The sequence below is a fragment of the Clupea harengus genome, chromosome 8 (assembly GCF_900700415.2).
Source record: "Clupea harengus chromosome 8, Ch_v2.0.2, whole genome shotgun sequence".
NCBI classification, from domain to species: domain Eukaryota; kingdom Metazoa; phylum Chordata; class Actinopteri; order Clupeiformes; family Clupeidae; genus Clupea; species Clupea harengus.
Genome location: NC_045159.1, coordinates 21,328,758 through 21,343,381, shown reverse-complemented (window position 1 = coordinate 21,343,381; position 14,624 = coordinate 21,328,758). Strand labels below are relative to the sequence as shown.

Below are 14,624 nucleotides of genomic sequence, written 5' to 3'. Positions count from 1 at the left end.
AATTATTGTAGAAAGGATAATATCACAAGATCAATGCTCAGCATCAAATTCTGTTCACATGTCAAAGTAAAAGTGCAACTGGAATTTCTAATTTCTTTACAACAAATACTGGTCTCATCACCTCAACAGAACAGTGCATGGCCTATAAGACCACAGTCAAGGTGTACATGTTGGGCACAGTTATATATCTTCAATCACATCTGTACATGTTGTTTACTCAGTCCAGAGAGACAGTGTGGAATTGGCTCTCTCTCCTGCCCCCTGATGGTTGTGTGAGGTATTGTTTTTTACTGTTGTCCTCTGGTTTTGTGGTGTTGTCAGGCCCTTTGCTGGTGCGACCTCGCCTGAAATTCACCCTCCAGCGGTTTGGGGCCTCTCTCTCCGCAGGTGCTTTGGCCGTGCTCACGGCGGGGGCCGCAGCAGCAGCAGGGGTCAGGCGAGCGGGGGAAGGGGATGGGGGGGTTTTGGGAGAGGCTTTGCCTGTCTTTCTACCAAACGACCCCAGCAGGCCACCCTTCTTCTGAGACTGCTCAGCCTGAGCCTGAGCCTGAGCCTGCTGAGACAACACCTGCTGCTGGAGGAGCAGCTGGAAGTCCTCCTGCCACACAGAGGGAGAGAGAGAGAGAGAAATATTTTTATATCTAATCTGACCATTTCATAACTCAAATCTAAACATTGCATAACTCAAAAACATTTAGACTCTACGTACATCTAAGTTTCTTGACCACAATTGAGACAATTTAAAAATGCATTTGTTTTAACTAAAACATTCCTATACTTCCTGCCACTGCTGAGTCTAAGTTGAACAATGTGTGAAATCAGTGTCGGGTACATATTTCATTTTTCGACGGCAAAAACATTCAGTAATGGGAAAACCATCTGTGACCTCCCATATCTGTCTAAATCTAAATACCCATCCTTCCCTCTCCAGTCTCCTCCACCCCACAGCCCCACAGCTGTACGCCCACAGAGCATCTCTGTCTATAAGCGAGCCTCTGTCTCAGTGTCTCAGCGCACCTTCCAGGCCTCTAGCTCCAGAGAGAGCTCCAGCCGGTGCTGCACCGCCTCCAGCAGCTGGTTGTTCATGTTCATCATCTCCGTCTTGCTGTTCAGCAGCTCCCTCTCCATGGCTTTCTTCCTGCCACACAGAACACAAGCAGGGGGAAGTAGTCGAGATTAGTTTGCAAATGATGCCAGATTTAAGGCATTAGCACTAAACAAACTATAGAATGAATACTACAGGGGAGCACAATGGACCTCTTAAAAGGGATACTAAATGTATAATCTGGTCAGCATTTGAAGAAGATTGTGCGCTCAGCTAGGCATCAGGACGACTAAATTAGTATTTCAGGTGTTACATTTGTGTCATAAGTACCAAGATGACTGAGGTCTGACCTTTGCCAACTGTGTTACATGTTGTAACATGTTTGAATAAAATACCATTAAATGCTTTATTAAAGATTAAAAGGTTAAAAGTTCAATTCCATGTTGTTGTTGGTAGGAAGTCCTGCGTAAGTGTGCTTCTGCAGTTTGGCACTCACTTTGTGACTGCTTGGTCTCTGTCTCGTAAGGCCTGTTGTAGAACAGCACTGTCCCCATCTTCAGTATTTCCCTGTGGATTGTGGGAAACAGAGGCTTTTAATAAAGCTTTATGATTTTAATAACTTTATGATTTTAATCTCTAAAACGAGGGTTGTAGCAGGCTTAGTAAAGCCAAGAGGACTGATGAAAGAAGGTCCTAATCTGTACCTATTCCCATATTTGGGTAAATCCTACACAACCTGAAATCTACCTGCTACAGCACACACACACACACACACACACATCCACAACACACACACAAACACATACACACACACACGCACACAGACCCAGACCCCCCTTGTGTGTCCTCACCTTGGTGTGGTTCAGGGCCAGGACGCGGGCCACCTTCTGCAGCTGGCTCAGGGCCACATCAAGAGGATCCTCAGAACCAGAGGAGCCCGGCTGGGTCGGATCCACGTCCGTTAGAGGAAGCAGAAGCTTCAGAAGAGACTGAACCTCCTCTGTCACCTAAAGAGATGAGACATTACTGTCATTTGGAAAACACATGACAAAGAAGGGGGAAATGACTTAGAAAAGAAGAAAAATAATGAGTCTTTGGGAGTCTAGAGAAATAGTCTATTTTGGAAACTGATATGAAGAAAACCAATTAAATGTCATCAAGTCCATTTCAGAAGAAAAAAAATGTTGCAGAGCAGTGAAGCAGTTGACCTACAGGCTGCTCCCATCTTGTGGGAGTTTCACTGCACTGATAGCAGCTTATTGTGGAACAGATCCTACACTGATCAAGACCACATCAGTTCTAGGGTCAGCGTCATGTGTCTCAACACACCCTAACAAACTAAATCCATTCAATTGTGTTATTCCAGTGAATGTAGCAGTATGTCCCGTCCTAATGAAAGTGAATAATTGCCAATCTATTATTTTAGACACCATTATGTCCTGTAGTATGAACTGACAGCGTTAGTCAGTGAAAGCCAGCACGTGGTCCCTCCTGCAGTACCTGTGGTCTCTGCTGGGTCCAGTCCGAGGTACTCCGGTTATGGAGTTTCTCCACCTGTGCTTTTAGCTTGAGGCTCCTCCGCCGAGATAGCTCCACCTCCCGACGGACCACCTTTAGCTGCAGGGAACACACACACACACACACAGCATAATGAGAGGCTGTGACAAACGGCAGTAAATGTGGAAAATACAGCCTTATATCCAGAACTGTTCCTAGCTGTGTGTGTGTGTGTCTGTGAGTCTGTGTGTGTGAGAGAGAGTGGTGCGGGGGAAGGAGTGTGAATGTATAACAAAGTTGTAAGTAGGCCCCCCATACGGCCAAGAATGGTCCAGTAAAAAACTGACACCTTCCACATTATAATATGTCCACATATCACCTGTTCTGGCCTCGCTGACTCATTGTTATTTGAACCAGCAGAGCACATGGAATGTTGACTTTCTGGCTAAACAAGACGGAATTTAACAACTCACTGAACACAGTACTTGAACAGTTGGTTTTGTTTTCACAGTTTTCACTAGTTACAAATTCTCTAATGAGAATGGCAAATCTAGAAAGCACACAGCTGTTTCAATATTCTACTTTCAGCCATGCCCTTAAGTCAAACAATCCCATTCCCTTTCCTTCAGCAACCCTCGACAGCCTTTACAAATCTGTTGTATCTAAAGTCCAGTTCAAGCTGACTATCTTTCTCCCCTCAGTGTAAGATGCTGTTGCAGACTTTCTTTCCTACTCACGGTGTTAGACACTGGACTGGACACTCTCCTTTGCAGGGGGCTCCCACTCCTCAGCAGATCAGGCACAGTCCCATCAATATAGTGCCTGAGTGGAGAGCTCATGGCAGGCCCGAAACTGTCCTCTGCCTGTGGCACAGGGTCCTCACTCTCCTCTGACAGAACACGGTTCTCTTGGAGAACATGTCCAACATCGTTTTCTGTCGAGTCTGACTCCTTCAGTTCTTCACGCTGCGGTGACTGAAGAGAGCTCAAACCTTCAGCGTCTGGGACAACAATCTCCACTCCTTCCCCCGGAGCAGCCAGGCTGGGTTTTCCAAAGTGCCTCGGTGCCACCAGTCCCTCTAGTATGGTCCGAGGTGTGCAGACATTTTGCCCGACACAGACCTCAGTCTCAGGCTGGTCCTCTGTCTCAGGCAAAGCAACTGAGTCCATCATGGGCTCTTCAACAACTACCACAGCGCACGGACGTGTGCGAGAGAGACAAGAGAAATGCCAGCGTACCTGTCTTACCTGTCTGTGGAAATAGGGCGCGTGTGTCATCATGGAGTGTGACGTCAGGGAGGGTGTATCATTCAACATTCTTGAGACTACTTACCGGGACCTTAATACTAAAAATATCACCATGTACGCATGTTTTCTTCACTTGGTGAGATCACAGTGAGATCCGCATTTCATTGTTTCACCAGTTCAATGTTATGTGCAGTCATTCTCAATCCTGCGTCTGTTCTCCCGCTCTGATTAACTCACTGATCTCAACACTGGCGCTCTTTATTAGCTGAACACATCAGAGGTGCGTTCAAATTCGGAGAGGCAAATGTTCGAGGCGACGGCGTTTTCTTTCCATTTTTAAATTTGAACGTTTTGTGTAAATACTCCTAATTGTTCGATTTAAGCGGTAACTTTCAGCCCAACGTACATGTTTGTTCGCCGAGAACTCCTCAGACCGTTCATATGTGTTCGCAAACGTTCGCAGTGAACGAAAAACATTTGCCTTTGTTTGCTATTGTGAACGCAGCTGTGATTTAGTCAAATTCAATCGGGTCTAGTTGAAACAGGGATAGATAAATGCAATATTTGTATCGGATCAAAAAATACATTTTATTCAAGCAAAAGTAAGTGTTACAATATAGATAATAATATTGCAACACCTGTTAATTAATTTAACACTTCACTCTAAGCAGTTAGGATGCGATTGAGACACAACACACAAACACACTCACACATACAGCAAGTGGCAGGTAAAAGCAGACTGTAAACATTATGAATTTAATGGCTTACTTTCAGCGATAAACTTTCCTTGAATAGAGGCAAAAGCATTATCACTGTAGAAAAATATTACAATGCATATTCATGTATTCTATGTTGATAAAATCACAGCAGATCACCAAACATTTCATTTCCCACAAAGAAGACATTTATTTGTGTCTCACTAGACATTAGTCAACTCACAAATCCAAACCGTAACCACAATTAAAGAACCAGTACTTGATTGGACCTACACTATTAAAAGGCCTGTGCGCTTCTTCACAGATCAAGCAGCCAACCTGTTTTAACCGTCCGAGACGTTAGTCCAAAATCACTTTGATTTAAATGGATCTGTGCTGGTTGGTTGTGGTCGAGAGGGCGACTCACAATACGTAACAAAAATAATCTGATCCAACCACGCCTGGAGCCTCATATATCTGTGATATCATGATAATATTCAATATTTTCTTGACAGGAAAAGGCGCAGGAACCCTCTGCTGCACAGACAGCAAGTTCCAGTTTTACTTTATGACTTTATTGTATTAACACATTAACACAATATGGGAGTGTTATGTGACATACTCTTTAAGTTTCTTTTCAGTAATCTGACCTCTGGGTCCAAGTTGTGACCTCTGGTTTAAAAAAAAAAAAAATGTAATCCAAACACAAAGACATTGTAAGAATAACTGAATGAAAACGGTAGAAATACTACGAGTTGGTGAGTCTGGAACCGTGAACCTTGAACCACTCCTGTGCATGATTAATTATTATTGACTCCTACAATTGAACAGCAATGTGATATTGTCTACATCTCGCGTCTGACTTGGAGTAAAGCTGATTAAACAGAGGTGGATTTTCACCCAACCAGCGAATGGCCAGAACATAATCAACAACCTCCAAAAGTAATTTCAGAGGCCGTGCACCAGCCAAGGATTCACAGAGAAATAGACACACACAATTTAGCAGAGGAACACAACTGCATCAAGGCAACTCAAACTGAGGACAGAGATTAGCCAGGTACACTGAAGTCGATTTGCTGTGGGGTGAAATGCAGAGAAATAAAGGAAAAGATGCTCACACTTCCAAGACAGGTTCATGATCATCTCACTTAAATAAACAGACATTGATTTTGTTCAATAAATATTTTAGTGAAATGCACAAATGCACATAAGAGGGAGTGTCAGCCTTTTAAACCAGCAAAATTCTGTCGATATTCTGTTGATATTTACTGTATCAGTTTTTTGGGGGCAACATTTAGAAAGACAAGATTTCTTTTCATTTTTGTTTTGTCTTGAACTGCAATCAGTTGTGGTGAAGAAAGAAGAGAGAATAACACGTAAAACAAAGGAAAGCGTGCTAGCGTTTTCAAATCCGATGGCTGTCCAAGGCTGTGAAGTTCCTCACAGGTGGGTCGTTTCCCTAGAAATGAGTTCCATCTTCACCTGCAGGATAGCTTTCGACACGCTACTTCAGAGGTGACGCTTTTGTCGGGATCATTATTCTCGACTCCATGTGCTGAATAAGAGGGACTGAGAGGAGAGGAGAATATGTTCTTTCAGAACCCTTACAGTGACATGGTTCATTTGGCAGAAGACTAATCACACTGAACACTAACCAATTAAAAACTCATACTGCATGTCTCTGACACATATAACACGTGATGCCCTGTTAACAAACATAATAACTGTTGCAAATGTTACATACACTTATATACACACACAAGTACACTTTATTTTCTTTGTTTAATTAAATAGAGCGAGGTGAGTGACGGCCCATTCACACGGTTGCGTCGGAATGCGTTGATCCGTTAAGGGCGACGGATCCCCATTCACTTTGAATGGGGTGTCGTCATCCTTTGCCGAACTGAATTGTGGCTCCGTTCAGTTCGGCAAAGGATGACGTCACCCCATTCAAAGTGAATGGGGATCCGTCGCCCTTAACGGATCAACGCATTCGGACGCAACCGTGTGAATGGGGTCTTAGCTTGGCTCCACGACCACGGCAAGTGGGCTGATGTGCTTGTGTTTCTTTTGTTTTAAGCTAGCTAATCAGCTGCAGCCAAACCAGCTAATCACCTGCAGCCAAACCAGCTAATCACCTGCAGCCAAACCAGCTAATCACCTGCAGCCAAACCGGGACAGATGACCATAGTGACTCACACACCATCACATTTTCACAAATCATACGGGAATACCGGAAGTTGGAAGCACCAGCCAGTTTTTCTCGGAAATAAAATACAAATACCAAAAAAGTCTAAAGAAACTAACTGGTGAAGACACAATGCCAACAGATACCAGTTAGGCTGGTGAAGACACAATGCCGACACAATGCCAACAGGTACCAGTTAGGCTGGTGAAGACACAATGCCAACACATACCAGTTAGGCTGATGAAGACACAATGTCAACGCATACCAGTTAGGCTGGTGAAGACACAATGCCAACACATACCAGTTAGGCTGGTGAAGACACAATGCCTACACATGGCAGAGGAAACTCTCCGTATGATTTTTAGACAAACAGTGAATTTAGTCATTCACTCCATTCTTGCTAAGCTTGGCAATGTTATTATGTACTATGTTTGTCAGTTACTACAATATTCACAAAATATATTAAAACTTTTTTTTTCTTTTTTTAGAACCCAGTAAGAATAGGTAACTTCTGAACTTGGCTGCTCTGCCCCTAACTAGAATCTGGACACACACAGGACTCAGTCGAAAAATCTACCTTCCCACAAATTATTATTTTTGATACCTCAATAAATGAGTTATTGAGTTTGTGGGGGGCAACAGTTATTACGTTTGTGGGAACTTCTTACGTTTAAAAAGTGCAGATTTGTATACCGTTTGTGGTGTTACACACCTATTATGCACAACTCTAAACAACTTGCATTATGTGTAAAATAAAAATAAAATGGATTGAATCATAACACTAGGGAGTTACCTCTACACCTTCTACTATGCTTTTTAAATTAACCGCAAAATGTCTAGTTAACAGACCTACCTGTTTCACATCTCACCTGTGCAGTGACCTCATCTCTACCTGTTTCAGATCTCACCTGTGCAGTGACCTCCTCTTTATCCGTTTCAGATCTCACCTGTATAGTAGACAGCTTCATCCCAACCTTCATGTTTCCAGGCAGAATTCCGAGTCTCCTCTCTGGACTGCAGGTCTTTGTAAGCTGCACAAGAATAAAATCCCTTTATCTTAGCCACAGTCGCCATGACAACCGCAATCAAACAAACAGTAAGGTTTAAGTCTCGATCTACACATTTTTAAAAAATCACACAGGTCCATTTAGAACATGAACTCTTGAATTCTGTGCATTTTTCATCTCTACATAGAAAGCAAGGGTGTCATCTAGCAATATTCCCATAAGCTTGTATTTACATAAATACACACGTCATGATGATGCCTAAAAGTATGCATTGCTGTTAGCATGCCAGACTACATTCAAATAATATATATTTTTAAATCTTTTTAAAGTCTGTATGCCCATGTCAGGAACCAGGTGTCTTGCTGACTCACCCCAGAGGTGGTGTACCATGTAGAGGCTCCCAATCTGAGAGAAGAATCCACCGACAGCCTCCTGGTTCTCCTGGCGAAGCTCAATGGCTCGGGCCCTGCAGAACACAGGTTCTTTCTCCGTCATTATTCAAAAACAAACATGGCTTTACCGCACCACCACTGTCTCACCCTCAGGTGGCGCTGCTGTTAACTGAACAACTTTATAGCAACTTAGCATCAGCAGGAAATCCTTTATCTGAAACAGGCATGATTTGGATCATGACAGATTTTGTTCATGATTTTTTTTAATTATTATCATGAATTAAAAGTGGCATACGTATTTGTAGATTGTGTGATAAAATGGAAAATGATTTCCACTGCTCTGAGTGAGTGAAAGTTATTAGTGTCCTCTTGTTATGGGAAAGGTCCCCAGTAAGCCCACGAGTCTATGTACATCTAAGTGACTGTCCTGTGCTGCCCTACAGCATACTGGAATGACCAGAAACTGAACATTTGGTTTGCAGTTTTATGTCACTCCAAAGACATCACTTAGAAGAGCAATTCTCTTCATCACACAGTGTTTAAAAAATCTTATGCCAAACCCCTTGTGACTTCCAAAACGTCATTGTAGAGGTAACTCCCTAGTTCTGCTTAAACCTTTAGATGTCCTGATGGCCACGTGGGTATGTGTGCATTGACACGACTCTGCCATCTTAAGAACCAAACAGCTGAGATTACTCAGAGGCCTGGCGTTCAGTGCTTGCCCAGACTACATCATGTAACCGACTAACAGAGTCTAATCTCTGATCACAGTAGTCTGTGAGGTGAATATGTGCTCTTGATCATAATTGTCTGAGGTAAATATGTGCTCTTGATCATAATAGTCTGAGGTGAAGATGTGATCTTGATCATAATAGTCTGTGAGGTGAATATGTGCTCTTGATCATAATAGTCTGTGAGGTGAATATGTGCTCTTGATCATAATTGTCTGAGGTGAATATGTGCTCTTGATCATAATAGTCTGAGGTGAAGATGTGATCTTGATCATAATAGTCTGTGAGGTGAAGATGTGATCTTGATCATAATAGTCTGTGAGGTGAATATGTGATCTTGATCATAATTGTCTGAGGTGAAGATGTTAACTGAGCCTGTACAGGCCACATGGGGGCTTTCCCTTCATCTTAGAGGCTCGTGGTGCGGTACAGTATTGGGTTTAATCAGCATCCTTCATTCAATCAGTGTTGACCATGGTTTATATTTCATTGTGGAATGGAAATTATAGTTTTAAACTAAGGAATTTGAAATCATTCATCATTCTAGTCATAGCAAGCAAAACATATCAGTTGAATTGCAGCAGGCAAGAGAAAATCTTTTCTTAAATGAACAGATTAATCATTTGAGCTTCATTCATTAGAGGATACTTTGAACAAACCATTCATAAAATCCAGCTACTATAACCTGTAGAGGCAACAAGGCAGTGAATATAAGTAAACACCATGATATGTAGATTTTGCACGTCCATATACAGTATGGTGCCATATACATGCCGTTTTTAAGCATTGAAGGTAAAATGTGTAGGATTTAGGGGGATCTAGAACGAATCATTTTGTTTTCATTAGCTTAGAATGAGCCCCACAAAGGGAGCGGGTTCTCTTCAGCGGAGTCCGCCATGTTGCGCCGCCATGTTTCTACAGTAGCCCAGAAGGGACAAACCAAAACAATGGCCCTAGAGTGGGCCTTTCGTGTTTTACGGCACTTTACGGCCTGTAGGTTATCCTTCACGCTTGGAATGGGAGGGGTGAGGGAGAGGTATTCAGTTGGTTGCAATTCAGCAACCTCACCACTACATGTCACTAAATCCTACACAAGGCACCTTTAAAGTCCTTTCATATTTTCATAAAACTGTCACTAAGAGTTAACGTACAAATAAAAAACACGATTTGGTTGAATGTTCATTGGATTATATATTGGCTTAAATCTGCTGGCACGTTAATATTTATTGACAGAAAAAAAGCAGAGGTCTTACCAATAGTTTCCCCACTCAATCATAGTCCCAGGCTGAAAACAGAAATCATCAGTCAGCAATGGTTCACTTTCCTCACACTAAATATGCAAATAGCCGTCTTGATTTTAACAAAGACGACAGCTCAGTAGCTTAAGCTTACAGCATTACAGAACACTGTTCAGCAGTTTAACCACTCTGGTCTGACCTCGATATGCCTAAGATTAAGCCTAAAATGAATAAAAACATACTTTGACAAAGTTACAGGTAAATAGTAAAGGACCCACACATACCCTGAGCTGGTATGATCTCAGTTCGTATATGTTCGGGCCAGGTCTGGGATCAGGCTCATTCCAGAAGCTGAACTCCAAAAGCAGCTCGTTTCGACGGGACAAAAGCATCTTTCCACGTTCACTTCTGAATTCCGCAAATTCCTTAGAATCAGAAAAATTAACCAATTCATGAATTGTTCAGTTTATTATTCCAAGCATTCTGAATTTGGAACAGATAAAGACTTCCCTTGTTGTCCTGTGCATATATTTGCCTCAAAGATAAGATGGACCTTTCAGATATTAGCGTTCCTGTTTTTGTTATTTACTTTGCAGAAACTCCAGCAGGAGAGACTATTTCTTCTCATTCACATCACAAGTGTACTAAACGCAAGATAAGATAAACTAAGATAAACTTTTATTAATCCACGTAGGGAAATTCAGGACGGAAGACGGAGAGCACCAAACTTGCTCTGTGATGCTATAGGCAGAAATCTCATTCCACTTTTTGGGGGGAGACGGCAACATTACTGTTCAAAAGCTATTTCTGAAGGGGACGCTAAAAGTAGCGTCAATCTAGCATTAAGAACAGAAACACAGGAGGACTTAAAACGCTCATTTCAAGCATTGCTAGAAACTGACCACAGCTACTCGTGTCTTTTCTGACATATTTGACCTATGACCTATCTACTCTTACTAGGTTGCAAGTAGGCCTAGCTCCTTACGAGGAGAGCAGAAAGGCCAGAGAAAGCCTCGGGCCATGATGAACATCAAAGAATATACATTATGAAGCTATAGAGCTTTAAACAAAACACCTGGAACAGTATAAACCATGCATTTTTAAGGTATTTTTCGTCTCAAAATGCATTACAGTAAACCCTACGGTCTGATTGTATTAAAGACGTACCGTACACTTAAATGTGTTTTTGAGCTGTAAAGCTCTCAGCCCCTTGCCCCATTTCACCTGTACCAAGTCTAAAAGCTGGAAATACAGCTGCGCTTTAATGCTGTTAACCAGTGCTCAAATTGTGATTCATCACGAGACAAGTAATAAACATGTGCAAACATTCCACCTACAGGAAGCAACCTGAATGAGTGAATACATGGCTGTTCAATCTGAATGAGTGAATACCTGGCTGTTTTAACTGAATATGTGAATACATGGCTGTTCAATTTGAATGAGTGAATACATGGCTGTTCAATCTGAATGAGTGAATACATGGCTGTTCAAACGGAATCTTTCCACCCCTTTAAATCAGATTTCAATTTCAATCAGATCACGCAGGTTTCATTCCGATCAAGGTGTTTATACGAGCCATTTTTATTCCAATTGAGCCACAAATCCCATGTCAATATCTGTCCATGTAAACTTACCTTAAGATGCATAAACCCTGTTTTCCCATGACTATAAGGCAAAAATATCTACACATTTACTGTAAATGATATGACACAAGTTACGTCCTTTGAAATCAGTCACCTTATTCTTTTTTAGTTTGCTCATTACATCGTTCAAGGCTGGATATCCGCCACGATATCTCCACAGATGAACTAGGGAACACAGAAAAGCATTAAAAAAAACCTCAAAGGCAAGCATCACAGGGGCCATGATTAATACAGATTAATACAATTTGCATGTACTATCAGCAGGGGGTTTGTGCTGTGGAAAACGGCAGACTTCACAGGTCAGTTGCGGATGAGTCGATGCGCTCGTGTGCTTACCTGCCTGATCCTGCTCCCCATACCACGTGTTCCAGGTCCCCACCAATTCACAGGTATACTGAGGATCGGTATGGATTTGGGGAAGCACTTCCTCACTGTGAAGGAAGAGAGGAATTATCTTAACCAGTCAAAACTAGTGACTATAGACTAAAGGACTACAGACAATAAAAACATAGAACTAACATAGAACTAAAATCTCCCCAGGCATTTGCATACAGCGGGGGCAACTTCATGACTGAAATTGCAAAGTCACACATTTTCAAAACGCTGTTTAAGAATGAATATCAATATGCGTGAAAGCATGCCACATTTTCAATGCTTTTGCCATCGGAGCATTCAACATGCATCACCATATTAGTGGATCTTACCAAAGCTTGTTGTAGGCATCCTGACACTCTGGTTTGACATTGTGAACTACAAAAGAAACACTTGTTTGAAATAATCCCATTCAGGACGCACATCACTTGTAGCAGTAAACCTTACACTTCTTAATCCATCACCCTTATTTTAACAGACTATTTGGCCACTCCAATCTAAGTTTACCCTGCAAGCATAGAATTTTTAAATGCCGTTGTAAGCCTACACTGGATTTTGTAGAGGTTGTGATCTTCCTTCTTGGCAAGCAGATGTGAGTGTGCATCTTTTCTGGGATCCACCTTGCGCACAAAGAGAGACTTGAACCAGCTGTCCTCACGGCTTTTGCTTGGTGTTGCAGAGAGAGACCTGGAGATGTAGAAACGGGTGTTTAACTCAACAGGCACATAGTTATTTTTATCAACTCCAAAAAGGTCAAAGGTATTTAGGCTACTCAACACCGTTGTTCAAGAACTGCTTCAAATGCAATTCATTAACTTGGATCCACCTGTTGCACGAATATATGAATCATACTTTGAGATTAAATGGTTAACGACATTAGAGGTCAGTTTTTTTCTTAAAAACTTTCATTGCACTAGATTTGGCACTTCCCTCTTTAATCTATAATGTAAGGAAGCATGCGGTCAAAGTTAGTTAAAGGTTAACAAGTTTATGCTCAAAATAGCTGAGTTTTTTAAAAGAATCATTCAGGGGTGAGCTTTAGTCATAACAAAAGTTGTACTGGGGCCAGCAAACTGCATTTGATGACAAGTTTATTTGAAACAAATTCAAATAACAATCCAAGTGGTAACTGTAACTGGAGAATAGACTCTACGAAAGCAAGAACCCCGTAGTCACATGTTATGTCTTAATGACCTTGAGCGACAATTCAGTGGCGATATCACGCTAGCCTAAGATTACCAATGCTTTCCAGCCCCACGGGTAAACACCAACGAGCTCGGACTTCCAGTAAAACACTTGTCTGCAGTGCGAAACGTATAGTTCAGTTGGAAAACTACTATATCGACCTTCAAAAGAAATTAGGCAAACATGCTACGCAAAAGGGAACGTAAAAGCTCTGCGTCGCTTGTTTTGATAACTTGTGAATCAAGTGGCTAACTGATTAGCTTGTTTCACCAAGAGAGCCCAGTCCCTTGCTGTGTATGAACAACTACTTGCACCTAAATCAAAGGTAGCTATGTTAGCTGTGCACGTTAACAAGAAACTACGAACACTTTGTGCAAGTGCATTAACAATTCTAATGAATCTGCTCGAGCCCTTTCTCTGAAACGGAGGTTTCACCTTATCGTGAGAGAAACTTGCTGGCTCCCTCGGACACCCTTTCCAGCCTGGTTGAGGCCGTTCCCCACACTCCGGAGGACTCGAGTCGCCATCTTTCCCTGAATGATTTCTGTGTTGTTGTGGCCACACTGTCCCAGGCAAGAAACGTTACAGAATGAGCTTCAAACCTCTCGCCACCAGAGGGCAATATATCGAAGTTGCTTTGTATTTGACCCCTCAGTTTGAACCTTGAACCAATTGTGCACCTCCCTACACCAAGCTGACCTATGCAATGTGTGAAAACGTCCCCTATCACTAACTGACAAAAGACACAATATTTTGTTCATGTTCCTGTTGGAACACTATATTAAATTTGTCATCTTGTTCCTAGTGACATGAGTAGTGTTGCCAGGGATATACAATTAGTTCAGCCATGCCATATCCCATGCTATATTCCTGAAAACAAAAGGCCAGTGGACCACTGTCGGCCCACTGGGGGCAGAGCTGGTGGTTCACTGGCCTTTGTTCTTCAGTTTACAGGCTGGTCCACTGGTGAGTTACTGACAAACACCCCACCTTTTTGCCACTCACTTTCAAAACATTTTTGCCTTTACTCATTTGTACTTCTTCAGTCATTTTCACCAACCCTTAACATTTGTGTAGATGTTATTAGTGCGTAACATCAGGCTTTACTTGACCAAGTTATTTTCACCTTGAGAGCTAGTAGGCTATGAGCTTCTTCTGTTTAGTGGCTGATATTTCAAATGGACTATGCCAATTATATAATTTAGAAATACCAGGAATTGCAAACATTTTATGTTATTTTTTAATATCCACGCCCGGTTAAACTAAAGAGGATGGTGGTCCGAGAGCGGACCAGAAGTGGCACACCACCAGTGGGGTGCCGACCAAAACCCACCGGTGGACCGATATATACTTGCTATCTGGGTGTTGAACTACAAATACTGTT

General features: G+C 42.1%; 2 protein-coding genes across 2 annotated transcripts; both read right to left on the bottom strand.

Moving 5' to 3' along the window:
- Positions 1 to 187: 187 nt before the first annotated feature.
- LOC105890447 lies at positions 188 to 3,781 on the bottom strand. The gene is made up of 6 exons (XM_031571241.2): positions 3,280 to 3,781; positions 2,546 to 2,662; positions 1,897 to 2,052; positions 1,542 to 1,612; positions 1,018 to 1,138; positions 188 to 598 (listed from the first exon to the last, which is right to left on the bottom strand). Exons 1-6 carry the CDS (start codon positions 3,712 to 3,714, stop codon positions 218 to 220), a joined length of 1,281 nt encoding a protein of 426 aa, XP_031427101.1. The 5' UTR covers positions 3,715 to 3,781; the 3' UTR covers positions 188 to 217.
- Positions 3,782 to 4,670: 889 nt separating this feature from the next.
- On the bottom strand, positions 4,671 to 13,851 carry LOC105890490 (protein NipSnap homolog 2-like). Its single transcript, XM_012816516.3, has 10 exons — positions 13,676 to 13,851; positions 12,603 to 12,742; positions 12,388 to 12,433; positions 12,020 to 12,114; positions 11,778 to 11,848; positions 10,325 to 10,465; positions 10,056 to 10,087; positions 8,051 to 8,145; positions 7,620 to 7,703; positions 4,671 to 6,053 (listed from the first exon to the last, which is right to left on the bottom strand). Exons 1-10 carry the CDS (start codon positions 13,765 to 13,767, stop codon positions 5,989 to 5,991), a joined length of 861 nt encoding a protein of 286 aa, XP_012671970.1. The 5' UTR covers positions 13,768 to 13,851; the 3' UTR covers positions 4,671 to 5,988.
- Between the last annotated feature and the right edge of the window lie 773 nt (positions 13,852 to 14,624).

Excerpts from the sequence above, each read along its gene's own strand:
- LOC105890490 (XM_012816516.3), bottom strand. The coding sequence starts at position 13,767 with ATGGCGACTCGAGTCCTCCGGAGTGTGGGGAACGGCCTCAACCAGGCT. Across the intron at positions 12,115-12,387 it reads GATGCCTACAACAAGCTTTG|TGAGGAAGTGCTTCCCCAAA; the intron begins GTAAGATCCACT and ends CTTCCTTCACAG. Across the intron at positions 6,054-7,619 it reads TGAAGCTGTCTACTATACAG|TCCCTCTTATTCAGCACATG; the intron begins GTGAGATCTGAA and ends CTCTCCTCTCAG.
- LOC105890447 (XM_031571241.2), bottom strand. The coding sequence starts at position 3,714 with ATGATGGACTCAGTTGCTTTGCCTGAGACAGAGGACCAGCCTGAGACT. Across the intron at positions 2,053-2,545 it reads GGACCCAGCAGAGACCACAG|GTGACAGAGGAGGTTCAGTC; the intron begins GTACTGCAGGAG and ends TCATCTCTTTAG. Across the intron at positions 1,613-1,896 it reads TGGCCCTGAACCACACCAAG|GGAAATACTGAAGATGGGGA; the intron begins GTGAGGACACAC and ends CACAATCCACAG.